At 46.6% G+C, this 22,182-nt stretch overlaps 1 protein-coding gene across 1 annotated transcript in view; it reads left to right on the top strand.

Annotated features, from left to right (window-relative positions):
* cdh7a (cadherin 7a) overlaps positions 1–22,182 on the top strand; it is a 150,574-nt gene that overhangs the window by 72,447 nt on the left and 55,945 nt on the right. Inside the window, exons 3-5 of the mRNA XM_078398053.1 lie at positions 1,493–1,787; positions 9,593–9,712; positions 19,324–19,491. Of these exons, the coding sequence (XP_078254179.1) occupies positions 1,493–1,787; positions 9,593–9,712; positions 19,324–19,491 (583 nt within the window). The remainder of the gene's footprint in view (positions 1–1,492; positions 1,788–9,592; positions 9,713–19,323; positions 19,492–22,182) is intronic.

Below are 22,182 nucleotides of genomic sequence, written 5' to 3'. Positions count from 1 at the left end.
TTTACCTTGAGTTCCCTTCTCAAATCCGGTTCATTACACAACACTAAATCCAGAATTGCTTTCTCCCTGGTAAGCTCCAGTACAAGCTGCTTGAAGAATCCATCTTGGAGGCACTCCACAAACTCCCTTTCTTGGAGTCCAGTACCAACCTGATATTCCCAGTCGACCTGCACATTGAAATCTCCCATAACCACCATAGCAATCCAGAGATAACCACCCTAGAAGTTCTGCTTTTCAATCTTCTTCCTAACTCTCTAAACTCATATTGCAGAACCTCCTTCCTCTTTCTCCTGACGTCTTTCGTGCCCACATGCACAACTACTTCCTGCTGTTCACCTTCCCTCTCGAGGATGTTCTGATGTCGGTCCATGATATCTTGGACCCTGGCACCAGGGAGGCAACAGACCATCCTCGAGTCTCGCCTGCTACCACAGAATCTCCTGTCAATGGAGTCACCCACCACTATGGCTCTGGCCAATGTTGGTCGAGTCTCATTGCTAGCATTGGAGCCATCGACCTGTCCACCGTTCGGACTGGAAGCGTTTTCTGTCCTGAAAGCTCCCAAGAGGGTGTACCTGTTTTCATTAGGCACAGCCACCGGGGTATCCTGCACTCCACTTGTACTCCCCTTTCTCACAGTCACCCACCTTCGCTCTTCCTGTACCCTTGGCGTGACAACCTCACTGTAGGTCCTGTCCAGGAAACTCTCGTTTTCCCGGATGGCCCTGAGGTCATCCAGCTGCTTCTCCAGTTCCCCAACACGTTCATTCAGGAGCTGCACCTGAACACAATTCCTGCAGGTGTCGTTTCCAGAAGCTCCAGCAGTCCCTGACTTCCCACATCCTGCAGGAAACACACTGCACCAACTTGCCTGCCATTTCTTCAGTGACAAAAATCACAAATTTCAATCAAGTGTAGCCTCCTCGCCAAAGAGTCTTGAGCCAAAGACTCACACTTTACCTCCCAAGGCCTCAACAAGGCCGCTCTGCTACAGCTGCACTTCTTTATCTGTTACCTAATCAACTACTTTAGGGCTGATTAGTAAATTCCTTAGTAAATTACTTGAACCTGGGTCTTGGCGCTCTTTTTAAACTGTCTTTCCTTGTGACTCACCTTCTATGTCACGGACTTTCAAGCCAATGGTCTCTCCTCTTCGATTCTGCTTGCTGCTTCTCCAAGCTCCACGTTAGGACTGGGACTAGGACCGGGTCTTGGCGCTCATTTTAAACTACCTTTCCCTGTGAGTCACCTTCCTTGTCACGGACTTTCAAGCCAATGGTCTCTTCCTTCTGCTTGCTGCTTCTCCGAGCTCCACGCAAGGACTATTTAAGAGAAATTTGGGCAGGTACATGAATAGGATGGGTTTAGATGAATATGGACATAGTGTAGATGGGGCATGTTGGTCGTCGTGGGCAGGTTGGGCTGAAGGGCCTGTTTCTACACTGTGTGACTATATGACTCTATGCTTATGTTGTATCTGTTTACCCCCCAGCTCCACTCTGACGTTGACCGGGGTGATGGCTCCATCAAGTACGTGCTTTCAGGAGAAGGGGCGGGTTCCATCTTCATCATTGATGAGAGCACGGGGGACATCCACGCCACCAAGCGGTTGGACCGCGAGGAACAGGCGTACTACGCTCTGCGGGCGCAGGCTGTCGACCGGCTCACCAACAAACCCGTCGAACCTCTCTCCCAGTTTATCGTCAAGATTCAGGACATCAATGACAATGAGCCACGGTTTCTGGACGGACCCTATCTCACCAGCATCCCCGAAATGTCTCCTGTGGGTAGGTTTGAGATTAGTTTAGTTTCGCTTAGGGATGCAGCGCGGAGGCAGGCCCTTCGGCCCATCGAGTCCTTCCCGGCCAGTGATCCCCGCATACTAACACTATCCTGCACACTGGGGATAATTTCTAATTTTACCGCGTCAATTAACCTACAAACATGTACTTGGATGAGGAAACCGGAGCACCCGGAGAAAGCCCACGCAGGAGAACGTACAAACTCTGGACAGACAGCACCCGTGGGCAGGATCGAACCTGGGTCTCTGGCGTTGTAAGGCAGCAACTCTACCGCTGTGCCACCATGCTGCCCTATTAGTTATTAATTAACTAGAGATATTAGTCTGTTTAGTTTATTGTCACAAGTACCGTGGTACAGTAAAAACCTTTTTTGCTGCGTGCTAACCAGCCATCCACAGTGTGCAGATACGTGATAAAGGGAATAATGTTTAGTGCATGATAAAGTCCACTGAAGTCTGATTAAAGATTGTCCAAGGGTCTTCAATGAGGTAGATAGTAGCTCAGGACTGTTGCTGATAGAATGGTTCAGTATTATTATAGCCCTTTTGCCTTCTGCTAATCTTTAATGTCCTTTCAATAGTGACATTGAGACAAACATAATGGAAACTGTTCCTTCGGCCCATTAAGTCCATGCTCGCCATCGACCATCCATTTAGACTAAAGGGCACAAAGTGCTGAAGTAACTCAACAGGTTTAGTTTAGTTTTATTTTACTTTAGAGATACAGCGTGGAAACAGGGCCTTCAGCTCACCGATCCCACGGCAACCAACAATCACTAGCATTACCCGACGCACTAGGGACAATTTACGATTTACAGAGGGCAATCGACCCACAAACCTGCACACTTTTGGAGTGTGGGAGGAAATCGGAGCACCCAGAGAAAACCCACACAGGTCACACGGAGAACGTACAAACTCCGTACAGACCGTAGCCGAGGTCATGATCGAACCTGGGTCTCTCAAAATGCTGGAGTAACTCAGCAGGTCAGGCAGCATCTAGGAGAGAGGGAATGGGTGACGTTTCGGGTCGAGACCCTTCTTCAGACCTGGGTCTCTGGCGCTGTGAGGCAGCAACTCTACCGCTGCGCCACTGTGCCGCCCAGTTGACAATTATTGTTGCCACATAATCTACTGCCTTCCCTTGCGTGGCCTTTCACCTGTCCCGACCAGCAAGGCACTCGCCTTCTGACACAACAAAAGGTCCAAAGTGTGCAAGATTCACCTTAAATCCACAGACCACAGTCCGCCTCACACGTTCTACTACTTACTCACACAACTCGAAGCTTTGCAGGAAAAAATCCTTCAGCACAGTGAAAAGCCCAGAAGAGTAAGTCCCAACAGTCACATTGATTAAAAGCACTTTTGATACTGTGATTATTCATTTTAAATTACAATTGATAAAATATCCACTTTTATTTCTCCTGCAATGCATGAATATTAAACCTTGTTTCCATTACTCTGGGACAGAATTGATGGTCACTGAATCATGTTGCAGTATCTTCTGTATAAATAATTGATAAGCTTCACACTATGATGTTAAACTGCAAGAATTAATTATTAATTCAGTAACCTATACCAGATGCTTTCAATATTTCATCTTCTATTTTCTATTTTTTTCCTCCCTAATGGACGTGATTGAAGGGGGTCTCATTGTAAACATTTCCAGATATCATCCCAAGCCAGTTATTTATGGGTTGTCCGTCTGAAGGACTGCTGTACTGTAGGTAATGGGTGTTAATGTACAACCCAGACCGTCACGCAAACCAACCTCCCTTCCATTGACTCCATCTGCACTTCACGCTGCCTCGGCAAGGCCACCAGCATAATCAAGGACCAGTCTCACCCCAGTCACTCCCTCTTCTCCCCTCTCCCATCAGGCAAGAGGTACACAAGTGTGAAAACGCAGCACACCTCCTGATTCAGGGACAGTCTATTCCCAGCTGTTATCAGGCAACTGAACCACCCTGTCAACAACTAGAGAGCGGCCTGACCTTCCATCGACCACTTTGGAGACCCCTGGATCATCTTTAATCGGACTTTACCGGACTTTATCTTGAACTAGACATTATTCCCTTTATCCTGTATCTGTACGCTGTGGACGGCTGGGTTGGAATCATTTCTTTCCACTGAATGGATAGCACGCAATAAAAAAGCTTTCCACTGTACCTTAGTGCACGTGACAATAAACTCAACTAAACTAAACCAAAATAAACTAAACTAAACTAAATTAAACTAACCTGAGGGAATGCTGTACTGCAGATAGACGCAAAATGCTGGAGTAACTCAGCGGGTCAGGCAGCATCTCTGGAGAAATGGAATAGGTGATATTTCGGGTTGAGACTCCTCTTCAGACTGAGAGTCAGGGGAGAGGGAAATTAGAGGCATGAAAAGGTACGAAGAACAAATGAGTGAAAGGTATGAAAGGAACAAATCTGTAGGTGATGAGTGTTGATCTACAGCGTGTAGGAAGGCTGTACTGTAGGTGATGGGTGTTGGTCTACAGCGTGTAGGAAGGCTGTACTGTAGGTGATGGGTGTTGGTCTACAGCGTGTAGGAAGGCTGTACTGTAGGTAATGGGTGTTGATAGACAGTCAATAGACAATAGACAATAGGTGCAGGAGGAGGCCATTCGGCCCTTCGAGCCAGCACCGCCATTCAATGTGATCACGGCTGATCATTCTCAATCAGTACCCCGTTCCTGCCTTCTCCCCATACCCCCTGACTCCGCTATCCTTAAGAGGTCTATCTAGTTCTCTCTTGAATGCATTCAGAGAATTGGCCTCCACTGCCTTCTGAGGCAGAGAATTCCACAGTCTGAGGGAATGCTGTACTGTAAGTGATGGGTGTTGATCTACAGTGTGTAGGAAGGCTGTACTGTAGGTAATGGGTGTTGATAGACAGGCTGAGGGAATGCTGTACTGTAGGTGATGGGTGTTAATCTGCAGTCTGAGGTAATGCTGTACTTAGGGGACAGTTGTTGTAACATATAGCAGTGCAGCACAGGAACAGGCCCTTCGGCCCACAATGTCCATGCCCAACATGATGCCCAGTCAAACTAATCCCCTCTGCCTCTGTACCACATCACTGTGAAGGCACAGGTTAGGCTGTGGGTAATATAAACAGTCATTCACTAGCTCCACTGAATGTGGCTTTGGGCTAATGTGGACGGATTTTAATGGCTCTCCAGCCACCTCATGATAACAGTTACTGCCATAGACTTTTTTAACCAAAAAGTGCTTTTGCCATTTAGATGTAAAAGCAAAGTGATGATATCATTGGAGGAGGATTTCATCATTATGTTCTCAAGTTCCACTTACAGCAACTGGGCAATTTAAAACAGTACAGCACAGTAACAGGCCCTTCAGCCCACAATGTCCGTGCAGAACATGATGTCAAGTTAAATTAATCCCAGCTGTGTACACTTGATCTGTGTCTCTCCATTTCCTGCATGTCCATGTGCCTGTCTAAAGGCTTCTTGAACACCACTGTCATGTCTACATTCACCACCACCCCTGGCTGTGCATTCCAGGCACCCAAGTAAAAATAATCTTGCCCCGCACACCCTCTTTAAATTTTGCCCCTCTCACCTTTATTTTGTGCCCTCAAGTGTTTGATATTTCCACCTCAGGAAGAGGTTCTAATTGTCTACCTTATATGTGATAGTCTGAAGAAGGGTCCCAACCCAAAACCTCATCTGTCCATGTCCTCCAAAGATGCTGCCCAACCAACTGGGTTACTCCAGCACTTTGTGTCTATCCAGCAAAACGTTCATTTCCAGCAAAGATAATAGAGCAGAGCAAGATAGACCACTCGACAACTAAAAACCGCAGTATGTCATGGCGCCATTTTAGTAGGCAGAAAATTGCAGAAACATTTTAAAAGAAAAAGAATAAAAATCTGTGCATTGATAGATGAGAAAAATTTGACATTTTTATGGCTTCATCACACATACTGTTCCCCCAAAACACTGATTACACTGCGAGAGGTATAACAAACAGCGGGTTTTGCTTACTAAAATGGTAGACGTTACGCTCCTTTGCGTGCTACACTTCAGTATAGGCAATTTTGACGGAGTGGTTCATCTTGCTCCTCTAGTATCTTTGATTTCCGGTACATTGAGGCGTGGGTCAAATGGGTCAGATGTGTTGACGTCCACGTTGCTTGACAACTGAAATGTCGTCAGTCATACAGTATTGAAAGTGTCCCTTCAGCCCATCTTGTCCGTGCTGACCAAGTTGGCCCCATCGAAGCTAATCGCATTGCCCGTGTTTGGCCCATATCCATCTGAACCTTTTGGACGAATCATACAAAATGGAGGCGACTCTTGTGTACTGCCTCAGTGTAATCTACTATTCACACACACACACACTGTACTTAAGTATGATTGTGCTTATGTTTAATAACGTTTTTACTGAACTGCCTGCAAAAAAAGGAATTTTGCTGTACCTAGGAACATGTGGCGATAATTCTGTTTGATTTAGTTTAGTGATACAGCACGGAAGGCCCTTCAGCCCACCGAGTCCATGCCGAACAGCGATCACCTGTACATTAACACTATCCTACACACTAGGGGCAATTTCCAGAACCCAATGAACCTACCGAGGGCGGCATGGTGGTAGAGTTGCTGCCTTACAGCATCAGAGACCCAGGTTCAATCCTGACTACAGTTGCTGTCTGTTCGGAGTTTGTTCGTTCTTCCTGTGACTGTATTGGTTTTCTCTAGGTGCTCCGGGTTTCCACCCACAATCCAAAGACAATAGACAATAGGTGCAGGAGGAGGCCATTCGGCCCTTCGAGCCAGCACAGCCATTCAATGTGATCATGGCTGATCATTCTCAATCAGTACCCCGTTCCTGCCTTCTCCCCATACCCCCTGACTCTGCTATCCTTAAGAGGTCTATCTAGCTCTCTCTTGAATGCATTCAGAGAATTGGCCTCCACTAGGGTGTAGGTTAATTGGCTTCGGTAAAATTGGAAATTGTCCTTTGTGTGTGTATAGGACAGTGTTAGAATGCAGGGATCGCTGGTTAGCGTGGACCCGGTGGGCAGAAGGGCCTGTTTCCGCACTGTGTCTCAAAATTAAACTAAACTACTAACCTGCATGTCTTTGAAATGTGGGAGGGAACCAGATCACCCGGAGAAAACTCGCACTGTCAGAGGGAGAACGTACAAACTCCGCACAGACAGCACCCGTAGTCGGGATTGAATCTGGGTCTCTGGCTCTGTAAGGCAGCAACTCTACCTCTGCGCCACCGTGCCGCACCGCGGTACTTCAATAAGTTCCATTGGACCACTGAGCTCTCTATGTACCTGTCCAGATGTCTTTTAAATGTTGTCAATAGTCTTAAAAAAATATTAATTAAAAGATTTTAAATTAGCCAGCTGGCACAGTGGAACATGAGCAGGTGTTTCTAAACCATGAGCCCAGGAGTTTAAGTTGTCCACTGCCAGTTCCTTCAACAGGTCGGGATGGTGTGCAGTCACATCCTTACCAACAGACTTGGAATCAAAACATTGTCGTCGTTCAGCGTTGACTTTGAGAGTATTTGGCATCCAGCGCTCAAGTGTGTGGGAGTGTTGTCCACAGTTGTTGTCGACACCTCAAATGAAATTAGACAGACTGGGTGTGTGGAGATTTGATGGACTGGAAGCTAGAATCCACCAGTGACAAGGACAAATTGCCTCCCATTTTACAATTCAGAGAATTGGTAAAAAAAATCTTCCAGACAGAAACAGGAAAGATCATGCAAATAAATCAACATCCACTGACTAATTTCCTCATTATTAAATTGTAGAATGTCACAGGATAGTGTGTGCAGTGGCGTCTCAGCTGTAGAGTTGCTGCCTTACAGCGCCAGAGACCCAAGTTCGATCCTGACGATGGGTGCTGTCTGTACAGAATTTGTTCGTTCTCCCCATTACCGTGTGATTTTTCTCTGAGTGTTTAGTTTAGTTTAGAGATGCTGTGTGGAAACAGGCCCTTTGGCCCACTAAGTCCGTGCCAGCCAGCGATCTCCAGACACTAACATGATCCTATTCACACTCAGGACAAGTTTCACAATTTTAACAAGCCAATTAGCCCACAAACCTGTACGTCTTTGGAGTTTGTGAGGAAACCGGAGCACCCGGCGAAAACCCACACTATTCACGATTAGAACGTAAAAACTCCATACAGACAGCACCTGTAGTCAGGATCGAACCTGGGTCTCTGGTGCTGTAAAGCAGCAACTCTACCGCTGTGCCACCCCTGAGATTTACGAGAATGATCCCAGGAATTATTGCGTTAACATATAATGTGCATTTGGTGGCACTGGGTTGTACTTGCTGGAGTTTAGGATGAGATGGGACCACGAATAGTGAAAGGCTTGGATATGGTGGATGAGGAGAGTATGTTTCTACTCGTGGGAGAGTCTAGCACCAGAGGCCGCAGCCTCAAAATAAAAGGACGTACCTTTGAATAGGAGATGAGGAGAAATTTATTTTGTAGTGAATCTGGAATTCATTGCCACAGACAGCTGTGGAGGCCGTAATTGGGTATTTTTAAGTCAAGTCAAGTCAAATCAATTTTATTTGTATAGCACATTTAAAAACAACCCACGTTGACCAAAGTGCTGTACATCTGATTAGGTTCCAATGGGAAAAAAAATGAAACATACAGTAGCACGCAAACAGTTCACAGCGCCTCCTCAATGAGCCTCAAACGCTAGGGAGTAGAAATAGGTTTTGAGCCTGGACTTAAAGGAGTCGATGGAGGGGGCAGTTCTGATGGGGAGAGGGATGCTGTTCCACAGTCTAGGAGCTGCAACCGCAAAAGCGCGGTCACCCCTGAGCTTAAGCCTAGACCGCGGGATAGTGAGTAGCCCCAAGTCGGCCGACCTGAGGGACCTGGAGATAGAGAGGGGGGTTAGAAGATTTTTGATGTAGGGGGGGGAGTGTCCATTTAGGGCTTTATACGTGAATAGGAGGAGCTTGAAGTTGATTCTGTACCGTACAGGGAGCCAGTGGAGAGAGGCCAGAATCGGGGTGATGTGGTCCCTTTTACGGGTACCCGTCAGGAGTCTCGCTGCAGTGTTTTGGACCAGTTGCAGGTGGGACAGGGAAGATTGGCTGATCCCAGTGTATAGGGAGTTGCAGTAGTCTAGGCGGGAGGAAATGAAAGCGTGAATGATTTTTTCTGTGTCGTCGAATTGGAGGAAAGGTTTGATTTTAGCTATGGTTCGAAGTTGGAAGAAGCTGGCTTTTACCACAGCGTTGACTTGTTTATCAAATTTTAATGCAGAGTCAAATATCATGCCGAGGTTTTTGACATGCGGTTTGACTAGGCAGGATAGGCTTCCAAGACTGCCTGTTATCAATTTGATGGAGTCGGGGGGGGGGGGGGGGGGGGGGGGGCGAATAGGATGACCTCAGACTTGCTCTCATTTAATTGGAGGAAGTCTTGAAATTTAAGGCAGGGATTGAAATATTCTTGATTTGTACGGGTGTCAGGCGTTATGGGGAGAAGGCAGGAGAATGGGGTTGAGAGGGAAAGATAGATCGGTCGTTGTTGAATGGCAGAGAGGGTCTAATTCTGCTTCTATAACATATGATCTTATGAACATAAATAATGTGGCCACCACTGCCACAGACACTGAGCCAGTATACGGTGCCAGAGTTCAATCCTGACCTGTGTGGAGTTTGCAAGTTCTCCCCCAGGGCCTGTTTTCATGCTGTTTCTCTAAACTAAAACCCTGACAATGGTATTTGATGTGTTGAATCCACTAACAAGTGGTCCACTCTGTTTCCGCACAGGGACTTCAGTGATACAAGTGACGGCCACAGATGCAGATGACCCAACCTACGGAAGCAGTGCCAGGGTGGTCTACAGCATTCTGCAGGGACAGCCATATTTCTCTGTGGAGCCAAAGACAGGTGACCATCAATCCCAGCATTGACCCTGCCTCAGAGTGTGGCTTGAATGAATGAATGAATGAATGAATGAATGAATGAATGAATGCATGAATGAATGAATGAATAAATTAATGAATTAATGAATGAATGAATTAATTCATGAATTAATTCATGAATTAATGAATTAATGAATGATACTCTATTGTCACATGTACTTAGGGCACCTAGGTACAGTGACATGCTTTGTTCTGCCTACAACCTACAAGTGTCGCCACGTTCTGGCGCCGACAAAGTTGTAAAAGTTCACCGAACCAGTCCTATCTACCGTCTGGACATTCAGCATCCATGCAGAGAAGGAATGGGTGACAATTCAGGTCGAGACCCTTTTTCAGATCCTCGTCCAGAAGCATCACCCATTCCTTCTCTCCAGAGATGCTGCTTGTCCCGCTGAGTTACTCCAGCTTTTTGCGTCTGTCTCCGGTTTAAACCAGCACCTGCAGTTCCTTCCTACACCTATCTACTGCCTGCCTTTGTTCCGCTCATTCTCGTCACACCCCCCCCCCCCCCCCCCCCCCCCCCGCCAGATCCCCTCTTCGTTCCCGATGGCCCTTCCCACCTATATCCAAGCCGTGATTACTAAGGGTGTCAGGGATTATGGGGAGAAGGCAGGAGAATGGTGTTGAGAGGGAAAGATAGATCAGCCATGATTGAATACCGGAGTAGACTTGATGGGCTGAATGGCCTAATTCTGCCCCGAGAACCTATGAACCGATGAAGACAGGTTACATATTTGTTAAAATAAAAACTGTGAGAAGTCCCGACCCTTCCTTTTTCTCCAGAGATGCTGCCTGGCCCGCTGTGTAACTACAGCACTCACGTTCTGTCTATCTTTGGTATAAACCAACGTCTGCAGTACATCGTGTAGGAAAGAACTGCAGATGCTGGTTTAAATCGAAGGTAGACACATAATGCTGGAGCGGGTCGGGCAGCATCTCGGGAGAGAAGGAATGGATGACGTTTCGGGTTGAGACCCTTCTTCAGACTTCTTCAGACCCGCTGAGTTACTCAGTCTATCTGCAGTTCCTTGCTTCCATAGCTTGTGTGAAACCCTGCGGCACTCAAGGTCGGCAGAATGCGAGGAGTTGCATTTCATCTCACACCGTACTCCACCTGTCACACCACAGGCTCGGTTACACATACAGTCTAAAGCTCACAACTGTTACCCGAATGGCAGTGTGCTCTTCCGCCGATCAATAATGCAGCTGGTTCAGAGACAGCAGGATGCAGGCAGGAGAAGGCGTTGGCACAGCAAGCTCTTGTTGCCTCCGCCATGTTAATATTGAAATTAAAACCTTTAAGAGGCTTTTGGATACGCACGTGGATATGTTGGGAATGAAGGGATACAGATTAGGTTCTGGCAGATAGGAGTTTGCCTTGGCATCATGTTCGGCACAGTCATTATGGGCCGAAGGGTCTGTGCTCATGTTCACAAGTTCATAACTTATAGGAGGAGAATTAGGCCATTTGGTCCATCGAGTCTACTCCGCCATTCAATTGTGGCTGATTTCTGCCTCCTTATCCCATTTTCCTACCTTCTCCCCATAACCCTGGACACCCGTTCTAATCAAGAATTTGTCTATCTCTGTCTTAAAAATATCCACTGACTTGGCCTCCATAGCCCTCTGCGGCAATGTGTTCCACACATTAACTACCCTCTGACTGAAGAAGTTCCTCCTCACCTCCCTTTTAAAAGTGTGCCCTTTAATTCTGAGGCCTCTGTTCCCAGACTCTCCCACCAGTGGAAACATCCTGTCCACATCCACTCTATCATGCACAGGAACAGGCCCTTCGGCCCACAGTGTCTGTTCCTTGTCCAATGTTCTAGGTTAACATAGATGTCACTGAGAAAGGGGCGTTTTTCTTGTCCATTCCCTGGATGAGTGTGCAGCCATGAACAAGGACACACGGAACTGCAGGTGCAGATTTACAGAAACAAAACCGAAGGGCTGGAGTAACTCAACAGGTCAGGCAGCATCTCTGGAGGACATGGATAGGTGATGTTTCGGGTCGGGACTCTTCTTCTGACTCATTGTTGTTGGGGGGGGGGGGGGGGGTGCGGAGAGAGGGGGTTCGTTGGTTAGTTAGTTAAAATTGGAGAATTTAATGTTCATATCAAAGGAAGACATAACATGCTGGAGTAAATCAACGGGTCGGGCAGCATCTCTGGAGAACATGGATAGATGACATTTCAGGTCGGGACCCTTCTTCAGACTGAGGGGGGTGGGTGGAGAAAGCTAGAAGGGAGTTGGGGGTGGGACTAAACCAGGCAAGTGATAGGTGGATACAGGTTAAGAGGGTTTGATTGGCAAATGGCTGTACAAAGGTGAGGAGGGATTGGCAGATTGTTGGGCCATAACCCTGCTTCAGACCCCCTTGTATTCATTTATTCACAAAATGCTGGAGTAACTCAGCAGGTCAGGCAGCATCTCGGGAGAGAAGGAATGGGTGACGTTTCGGGTCGAGACCCTTCTTCAGACCCCTTGTATTCATATTCGCATTGAGATCCTTTGGAATAAACCAGCATCTGGAGGGTCCCGACCCAAAAGGTCACCTGTCCATTTTCTCCGGAGATGCTGCCTGACCGGCTGAGTTGCTCCAGTGTTTTGTGTCTCTCTGCAGTCCCTTGTTATTACATTCGATGTTCATAAGCTGCCCACGCGGGTTACGAGGGGCTCTTTCCTCCAGTTTGCGTAGGGCCTCAGTCTGACAGTGGAGGAGGCCCAGGACAGAAAGCTCAATGTGGGAATGGGAAGGGGAGTTCAGGTGGCTAACATGGAAAGTTGTGAACGGGATTGTGTGGCGTTGCTGGGAAACTCTAACTTGTGTTTGGTCTCTGCTGAGAGAGTAGTGGAGTGCGCTAGTACCTTCTGCTGACGGCATGCTATTGGATCTCCAGCAGTAATTAGTTTTAAGTCATCTTATTGACACAATGTCTAGTTTTTAAAGTGAACCTTTTTTCCCCAGTGACTGCAAGTGTTCATTATCTTTTGGCGGGATCATTAGGAGCCCATTGGTGCTGGAGTATGGCTTGACAGTGATTGGGAGGCTTCATGTCAAAACTGGGAAAGCTGGTATAATTAGAAGCTCTCATGAAAGCTGTTGTCAGCGACTGATTAAACTGAGGAGGAGAATTACTGGACTGAAACCTGTCTCCAACCACAGTTCTGTAAAGGTTGGCTACCACCTCTCATTAGTAGATGATTTAACATCTAGCGGATGAAGGTTTGTGGCTATAAATCTGTTGTGCAGTATTGTTTGAGAAAAAGGGACTGCGGTGGACTTTAGAGATGCAGTGCAGAAACTGGCCCCCCGGCCCACGGAGTCCGCACCAACCAGCGATCAACCCACACACCAGTGCTATCCTACGCACTAGGGACAATGTTACAACTTCATCAAAGCCAATTAACGTACAAAGCTGTACGTCTTCGGGGTGTGGGAGAAGGTGCAACGCCCACACAGACAGGACCCGAGGTCGGGATTGAACCTGGGTCTTTGGGTCTCAGAGACGCTGTGAGGCAACGTCTCTAACAGCTGAGCCACCGTGCCACAAATGGAAGGCGGGAGAGATTAAAGGATGGTAGTGTGCGGTGAAGGAGGGTGGGACTGTTTGGGCAATACAACGTGGACCTGGAAGAAGTGTGGTTGAAACGGCAGATCAATATCTGAGAAGGCTGAACTCAATTCTTTATGAGAATGATCCCGGGGATGTTTGGGTTAACGTATGAGGAGCGTTTGACGGCGCTGGGCCTGTACCTGCTGGGGTTTAGAGGATGAGGGGCGATCTCGTTGAAACCTACCAAATAATGAAAGGTCTAGGTAAAGTGAATGTGGAGAAGTTGTTTCCAGTTGTGGAAGTGTCTACGACCAGAGGGCACAGCCTCAAAATAAAAGGACCTACCTTTAGAATAGAAACAAAGAAACAAAAAATAGGTGCAGGAGTAAGCCATTCGGCCCTTTGAGCTAGCACCGCCTTCAATATGATCATGGCTGATCATCCAAAATCCTGTACCCCGTTCCTGCTTTCTCCCCATATCCCTTGATTCCATTAGCCCTAAGAGCTATATCTAACTCTCTCTTGAAAACATCCCATGAATTGGCCTCCACTGCCTTCTGTGGCAGAGAATTCCACAGATTCAAAACTCTCTGGGTGAAAATGTTTTTCCTCATCTCAGTCCTAAATGTTTTTCCTCATCTCAGTCCTCAGTCACCCCTTATTCATAAACTGTGACCCCTGGTTCTGGACTCCTCCTACATCGGGAACATTTTTACTGCATTTAGCCTGTCCAATCACTTAAGGATTTTATATGTTTCTACAAGATCCCCTCTCATTCTTCTAAATTCCAGTGAATATAAGCTCAGTCAATCCATTCTTTCATCATGAGATGAGGAGGGATTTCTTTAGTCAGAGGGTGGTAAATCTGTGGATTTTTTTGCCACATTTGGCTGTAGAGGCCAAGTCATTGGGTATTTTTAGCAAAATGAAGATTGACTTCATTCTTGATTAGTAAGGGTATCAGAGGTTAGGGGAAGTAGGCACGAGAATGGGTTTGAGAGGGAAAAATAGATCAGCCATGATTAAATGACGGAACAGACTCAATGGGCCAAATGGCCTAACTCTGCTTTTATGGTCCTATGTCTCATGGTGTAATATTAAGTTGAAAGGCCTAATGTGCATTTGTGACAATAAAGAGCCATTGAAACCCTTAAACCATTGAAGATGGGGGTCCCATTCCTTAGCTAACATTGGGCTTTATCTAAATGGGACTGAGTGGGAGTAGGATTGCCACACTGAAGGAGGCATTGTGCACAATGTTTGATCTCCTGGCCTGGAGTTGACCACATTGTGGGCAGTGTCTATTGATGATGTTAGTGAGCATTGAATCAGCTTGTTTCCTGAGATAAAAACTCAGGTTGAAAATGAACCACAGGCCATAATCTAATACAGAGAACTGGTGCCAACTCTAATCTCTCTCATCTCTCCACATCCCACTTGCAAGAGAGAACAAGAGAGAATTGCATTTTTGTTAGCCGAGATTACTAAAGATTTTACAGGGCTAGGAATAAAAATGTGGCAACGTGTTTGAATCTGGAGCTGGAAAAGGTGCAGAGAAGATTTACGAGGATGTTGCCAGGACTTTAGGGCGTAAGTTGTAGGGAGAGGTTGAGCAGGCTAGGACCCTATTCCGTGGAGCACAGGAGGTTAAGGGGTAATCTTATAAAGGTGCACAAAATCATGTGAGGAATAGATCGTGTAGACGCACAGAGTCTGTTGCCCAGAGGAGGGAAATCAAGAACCAGAGGACACAGCTTTAAGGTGAGGGGGGTGGGGAGGAAAGATTTAATAGGAACCTGAGGGGTAACTTTTCCCACACAAAGGGTGGTGGATGTATGGAACAAGCTGCTGGAGGAGGTAGTTGAGGCAGGTACAATCACAACATTTTAGAAGCATTTATACATGTACATGGATAGGACAGGTTGAGAGGGATATGGACCAAATGCAGGCAGGTGGGACTAGTGTAGATGTAGCAAATTGGGCCGAAGGGCCTGTTTCCACACTGTAAGACTCTATGACTCCATGACTCCATACTCCCCGACTCTACGAATGAAGGAAGCATAATGTTGTATAGGGAAGAACTGTAGATGCTGGTTTACATCGATGGTAGACACAAAATACTGGAGTAACTCAGCGGGTCAGGCAGCATCTCTGGGGAAAAAGGATGGGTTCAGTATTATGTTCAGTTTTGGTCAGTTTCGGAACGACATTGTTAAGCCGGAAAGAAAGTAGAGAAATTTTGAGAGGATGTTGCCTGGTCCCGAGGGCCTTTGATATAAGGAGAGACTGGGAAAACCCCAGTCAGAGGAAGGGGTTTGACCCAAAACGTCACCTATTCCTTTTCTCCAGAGAATGCTGCCAGACCCGCTGAGTTACTCCACCATTTTGTGTCTATCTTCTAGGCACAAAATTGTTTTCCCTTGTGTTATTTAAAACAAAATTGTTTTGCCTTAAAAATAAGTCACGCCGTTCCGTGACTACCGTTAAATGTCATACGTTAACGAACACTGTCCACGAACAGAGATGTAGGATAGCTAATTCTCTTTCTAATTATTTTGACTGCAGAATTGTCAAGCTCAGCACATCGTTAAATTGACAAGAGATTATTCATCTCAATAAAATGAAGCCTACTCCTTTCACCATAATATTTTACACAGGCTTCAATTTGACTTTGACTGTTAACATTGATATTTATAGCCTGAAAGTTCATCTGAGCGATATCATGGCACGGCGTCTTAATCCGACACTTCCCTCTGCCAGTATATGCAGAGGTGCGTTTTTAACAGGTTTTAGTTTAGTTTAGAGATTCAGCGTGGAAACAGGCCCCACCGCCAACCAGCAATCACCCCGTACACTAGTTCTCTCCTACACACACACGAGGGACTACTTACTGAAGCCAATTATCCTACAAACCTGTGTTGGAAAGAACTGCCGATGTTCAGTCTAAACTGAACATAGGCACAAAATGCTGGAGTAACTCAACGGGTCAGGCAGCATCTCTGGAGAAAAGGAATAGGTGTCGTTTCGGGTCGAGAGCCTTCTTCAGACTGAGAGTCAGGGGAGAGGGAAACTAGAGGTGTGAAAAGGTACGGTGCGAATCAGAGCCGGCACCGATGGTCAAGGAGCCCACAATGGTCCATTGTTGGCTGTGGAAGAGGTGATAATGAAGGGATATGAACAGTCAAACTAGCAGGGCGCATAGCGTGGGCGGGAGGCACAGTGAGAGAGGGAATGCAGGGGTTATTTGAAATGATAGAAATCAATATTCGTACCGCTGGGTTGTAATCTGCATGTCTTTGAAATGTGGGAGGAAACCGGAGCACCCGGAGAAAACCCACGCATTCACAGGAAGAACGTGCAAACTCCGTACAGACAACACCGGCAGTCAGGATTGAACCTGCGTCTCTGGCGCTGTGAGGCAGCAGCTCGACCGCTGCGCCACTGTCTCGTCCCTGTTAGAACCAGGGCTGATTGAATCAGAGTGAAGTGGGTCTCTATACGGTCGTATCGACAGGAGTGATTTCAGGAGTCATTTGTTCTGTGATTGATATTGCTACAGAGATTACATATTCTCCTATTTTAAGATTGCAGTGAGAATAAGTTCAATAAAGCATATGGGAGCCTTGACTCTGTAAGTGGAGGCATTGATAATAAATGTGAGAAGGTTGTGCTTTATAAATCACAAGTAATATGTTTCACACTCTAGGTTGGGTAACTTTAGAGACCACCTTATGTGACTGGGGAAGGTCATCATCGAGACATACAGCATGGAATCAGCCCCTTCTGCTCAACACGTCCATGCTGACCTAGATTCCCCATCTACATTAGTCCCATTTTCCTGCATTAGGCCCAAGTTCCTCTAAAACATTCCTATCCATGTTGCTGTCCAAAAGGCTCGACCGGAAATGTCTTCAGAGATGTTGACTCACCTTCTGAGTTACTGAAGCATTTGGGGTCATAGAGTCATAGAGTATAGAGTCATACAGTATAGAAACAGGCCCTTTGTCCCAACTTTCCCACTTGCCCATAACATGCCCCATCTACACTAGTCCCACGTTCCCGCAGTTGACCCATACGCTTGAAAACTACCCTATCCATATACCTGTCCAAATGTCTCTTAAACGTAATGATAGTACCTGCCTCAATTATCTCCTCTGGCAACTCGTTCCATGCACCCACCACCCTTTGTGTAAAAAAGTTATCCCTCAGGATCTTATTAAATCTTCCCCCCCCCCCCCCCCTCACCTTAAACCTATGTCCTCTGGTTCTCGATTCCCTTACTCTGGGCAAACGACTGTGCATTTACCTGATCTATTCCTCTCTTGATCTTGCACACCTCTGTAAGGTACAGAACATCGGCACCGACAGCCAAAGAGCCCACAATGGTCCATTGTTGGCTATGGAGGAGGTGATAATGAGGGGAACAGTGAAACGAGGGTTGGGCTGGGACGGATAGACTGGGATTTATTTTCCCTGGAGCCGAGGCTGAGAAGTGACATGATAAGAGGTATTTAAAATTATGAAATGGGATAGATAATCAGTTCCCCATGGTGGGAGAGTCTAAAACTGAAGGGCATAGGTTTAAGGTGAGAGGGAGCAGGTTCAAAGTGAATCTGAGAGGTAAATTATTCCCACACAAAGTAGTCAGTATCTTGAATGAGCTGCCAGAGGAGGTGGTAAATTGTGAACGTCCCTTCCCATTTCCACACTGACCTTTATATCCTGGGCCTCTTCTACTGTCAGAGGCCACGCACAAATTGAAGGAACTGCACCTCATATTTCGCTTGGACAGCTTGGCAGTATGAACACTGATTTCCCAAATTTCAAGTATTCCCTGCATTCCCCCTCACTGCGCCCCTCCCCCGCCCTGGGCATCCTGCCTGCTCCACTGTTCATGTACGAACAGTTATCACCTCTTCCACAGCCAACAATGGACCATTGTGGGCTCCACCTTCCCTTGGTCTTCGGTGCCGGCTCCGATTTGTTCTGAACCTTTTAAATACGGTATGGAACTTGCTGCCAGAAGAGTTAGATGGGTCAGGGATTAGTGCAACGTACAGTATAAGAAACATTTAGACAGGTGCATGAATAGGACAGGTTTAGAGGGATATGGGCCAAACGCAGGCAGGTGGGACTAGTGTAGATGGGACACGTTGGTTGGTGTGGGCTTTGGGCCAAAGGGCCTGTTTCACGCTATATGGCTCCATGACTACGTGACTCTACAGAGGAATGGGACTAATTGGGCAGTCCTTTTTCTAGTACAGGCATAAGGGCAGAATGGACTCCTAGGCATATTTCTATAATGTTTATTACATAAATCATGAGAGGAATAGATCGGGTAAACACAAAGAGTCTTTTCCCCCGAGTAGGGGGATCATGAACTAGAGGACATAGATTTAAGGTTAGAAACATAGAAACCTAGAAAATAGGTGCAGGAGGAGGCCATTTGGCCCTTCAAGTCAGCACCGCGATTCATTGTGATCATGGTTGATCATCCACAATCAGTAATCTGTGCCCGCCTTCTCCTCGTATCCCTTGATTCCACTAGCCCCTAGAGCTCTATCGAACTCTCTTTTAAATTCATGCAGTGAATTGGCCTCCACTGCCCTCTGTGGCAGAGAATTCCACAAACTCACAACTTTCTGGGTGAAAAAGTTTCTTCTCACCTCAGTTTTAAACGGTCTCCCCTTTATTCTTAGGGTGGGAAGATTTAATAGGAAACTGAGGGGTGACTTTTTTTACACAAAGGGTGGTGGGTGTATGGAACAAGCTGCCGGAGGAGGTAGTTGAGGCTGGGACTATCGCAACTCTACCGCTGCCCAACTGTGCCCCCACTGAACACTGCTTCTCACAACCCCATTTTCACCTTTGACAATTATTTCTGCAATGCCACTTTCTATAACACGAGGTTTCATAGGAAAAAGACTGTCGTGTTATAGCAGCACAGTCTGTACCACCTGCTGAATGATTCCCAGACAGGTGATGACCTACCGTTTATCTTTTTGGCTCTGTCTTTCAGGAATCATCAAAACTGCTCTCCCCAACATGGACCGAGAGGCCAAGGATCGCTACCTGCTGGTGATACAGGCTAAGGATATGGTGGGGCAGATGGGAGGCCTGTCTGGGACGACATCGATCACCGTCACTCTCAGCGATGTCAATGACAACCCGCCACGCTTCCCCCGCAGTAAGCAAACATCCAACTCTTTCCAGCAGAAGCCTCGCCCACAACCTCACTGGGGAGGGTGGGAGGAGGGGGAGGTGGGGGGGATGGGGGCAGGAGAGGGTGCTGCACCAATGCAAGAGAGGTTTGGGCCCAACGGGTCGACTTGGTCTAGTGAGTTGTAACATCAAACAGGACAGCACTGGAACAGGCCCTTCAGCACACAATGTCTGTGCCGAACATGATGCCAAGGCCAACTCTTACACGCCTGTACATAACCCATATTTCTCCAAGCTTGCATATCCAAAAGTCACTGAAATGCCACTATCATATCTAACTCCCACCACCCCCAGCAGCATGCTCCAGACAATCACCACCCTCCGCGTAAAGAGACTTGGCCCGCACATCTCCTTTAAACTTTGCCCTCTCACCTTAAATTGATGCCTTCTAGTATTTGATATTTCCATCTTGGAAAAAAGGATCTGACTGTCTACCCTATCTATGCCTCTCATAATTTTATACACTTCCATCAGGTCTCCCCACAACCTCCGCTGCTCCAGAGAAAACTATACAAGTCTATCCAAACCCTCCAGGCATAGATCGGGTAGACAGTCAGAACCCCTTTTTCCAGAATGGAAATATCAAACACTAGAAGCATCGCTTTAAGGTGAGAGGGCAAGGTTTAAAGGATTAGTACGGGTGTCAGTGGTTACAGGGAGAAGGCAGGAGAATGCAGTTAGGAGGGAGATACAGATTGGCCATGATTGAATGGCAGAGTAGACTTGATTGGCCGAATGGGCTAATTCTGCACCTATCACTTATGACCTTATCCAAAATCCTCGTAAACCACCTCTGCATAGTTTTCGAAGCATCCATATTCTTCATGTCATGGGACAAGCAAAATTTCCTGGCAGGTTGCTCTACATATTCTAGAAATTGCATAACATGTGATGACATTGAGGTATTCTTGCTAACTGTATTGGTTTGCATTTTATCTCAAGATGACTGTCGGTCATAAGAGTGTCACTTGGTCAGTTAACAGTTGCTGAAGCATCTTTAAGCAGCACCAGTACTGTCAAGCAAGAGGTACGGAAGTTTGAACATATACACCTCCAGATTCAGGGACAGTTTCTTTCCAGCTGTCATCGGGCAACTGACCCATCAGAGCAGTCCTGACCTCCCATCTACCTCATTGGGGACCTTCTTTAATCGAACTTTACTGGACGTCACCTTGCACTAAATGCATACCTTCATCCTGTATCTGTACACTGCGGACGGCTCAATTGTAATTATGTACAGTCTTTCAGCTGACTGGATAGCAGGCAACAAAAGCGTTTCACTGCACCTCAGTACACGTGACAATAAACCAAATTCAAACATCAAATCCAAACGTTATACCCTTTATCCTATATCTGTAGACTGTGGAAGGCTCGATTGTAATCATGTATAGTCTATTCGCTGACTGGATAGGACGCAACAATGGAGCTTTTCAGCGCACGTCGGTACATCTGACGATAAAGCTAATGATATGTTGGCATTCATAGCGAGGGGATTTGAGTATAGGAGCAGGGAGGTTCTGCTGCAGTTGTACAGGGCATTGGTGAGACCACACCTGGAGTATTGCGTACAGTTTTGGTCTCCTAAACTGAGGAAAGACATTCTTGCCATAGAGGGAGTACAGAGAAGGTTCACCAGATTGATTCCTGGGATGGCAGGACTTTCATATGAAGAAAGACTGGATAGACTCGGCTTGTACTCGCTGGAATTTAGAAGATTGAGGGGGGATCTTATAGAAAAGTACAAAATTCTTAAGGGGTTGGACAGGCTAGATGCAGGAAGATTGTTCCCGATGTTGGGGAAGTCCAGAACAAGGGGTCACAGTTTAAGGATAAGGGGGAATTCTTTTAGGACCGAGATGAGAACGTTTTTTTTCACACAGAGGGTGGTGAATCTGTGGAATTCTCTGCCACAGAAGGTAGTTGAGGCCAGTTCATTGGCTATATTTAAGAGGGAGTTAGATGTGGCCCTTGTGGCTAAAGGGATCAGGGGTTATGGAGAGAAGGCAGGTACGGGATACTGAGCTGGATGATCAGCCATGATCATATTGAATGGCGGTGCGTACAGGCTCGAAGGGCCGAATGGCCTACTCCTGCACCTATGTTTCTATGTTTCTATAATAAACTAAACTAAATTAAACTGGCAGGTTCTCCCCCACCCCCCCTAGGTAGGTTCGGTTACCTAAAGAAACCCCAACAGCTCATGAAGCTTGGCTGAGAGTGACACCAGGATGAAGGCAGTCCTTCTGCTGCTGCCTGTTTCCATTGCGTGGGAGCGGAGCTGACAAAACATTCCCTGTATGCTTGGCACATTGGTGCTGTTTGGATGATGTTGGGGGAAGCTGATTGAAAGGTGGAGAGAAAGAACGAGAAACCTTCACAGACTCAAACTCAAAATGAAATCACTTTGAATTACAAATTAGAAACTGTATGTTACATGTCAAGCTTTATGGGTAAATGGTGGTTTGAGTTAAAGGGATGAAAGTGAATAATACTAGATTTTTATTATCGCGGTGATTCTGCAAAGAAAATTTCTCTCCTGGATTTTCTCAGACAGTAAATCTTTATCATGAGTTACAGTTCTGGTCTCGTTACAGAAAAGGCATGAGTATTGGAGAAGGTACAGAGGACATTCACAAGGGCTGGGGAATTCCACTTA

This window comes from Rhinoraja longicauda, chromosome 4, assembly GCF_053455715.1.
Source record: "Rhinoraja longicauda isolate Sanriku21f chromosome 4, sRhiLon1.1, whole genome shotgun sequence".
In the NCBI taxonomy this organism is placed as follows: domain Eukaryota; kingdom Metazoa; phylum Chordata; class Chondrichthyes; order Rajiformes; family Arhynchobatidae; genus Rhinoraja; species Rhinoraja longicauda.
This window is presented reverse-complemented; position numbering and strand designations above follow the sequence as displayed.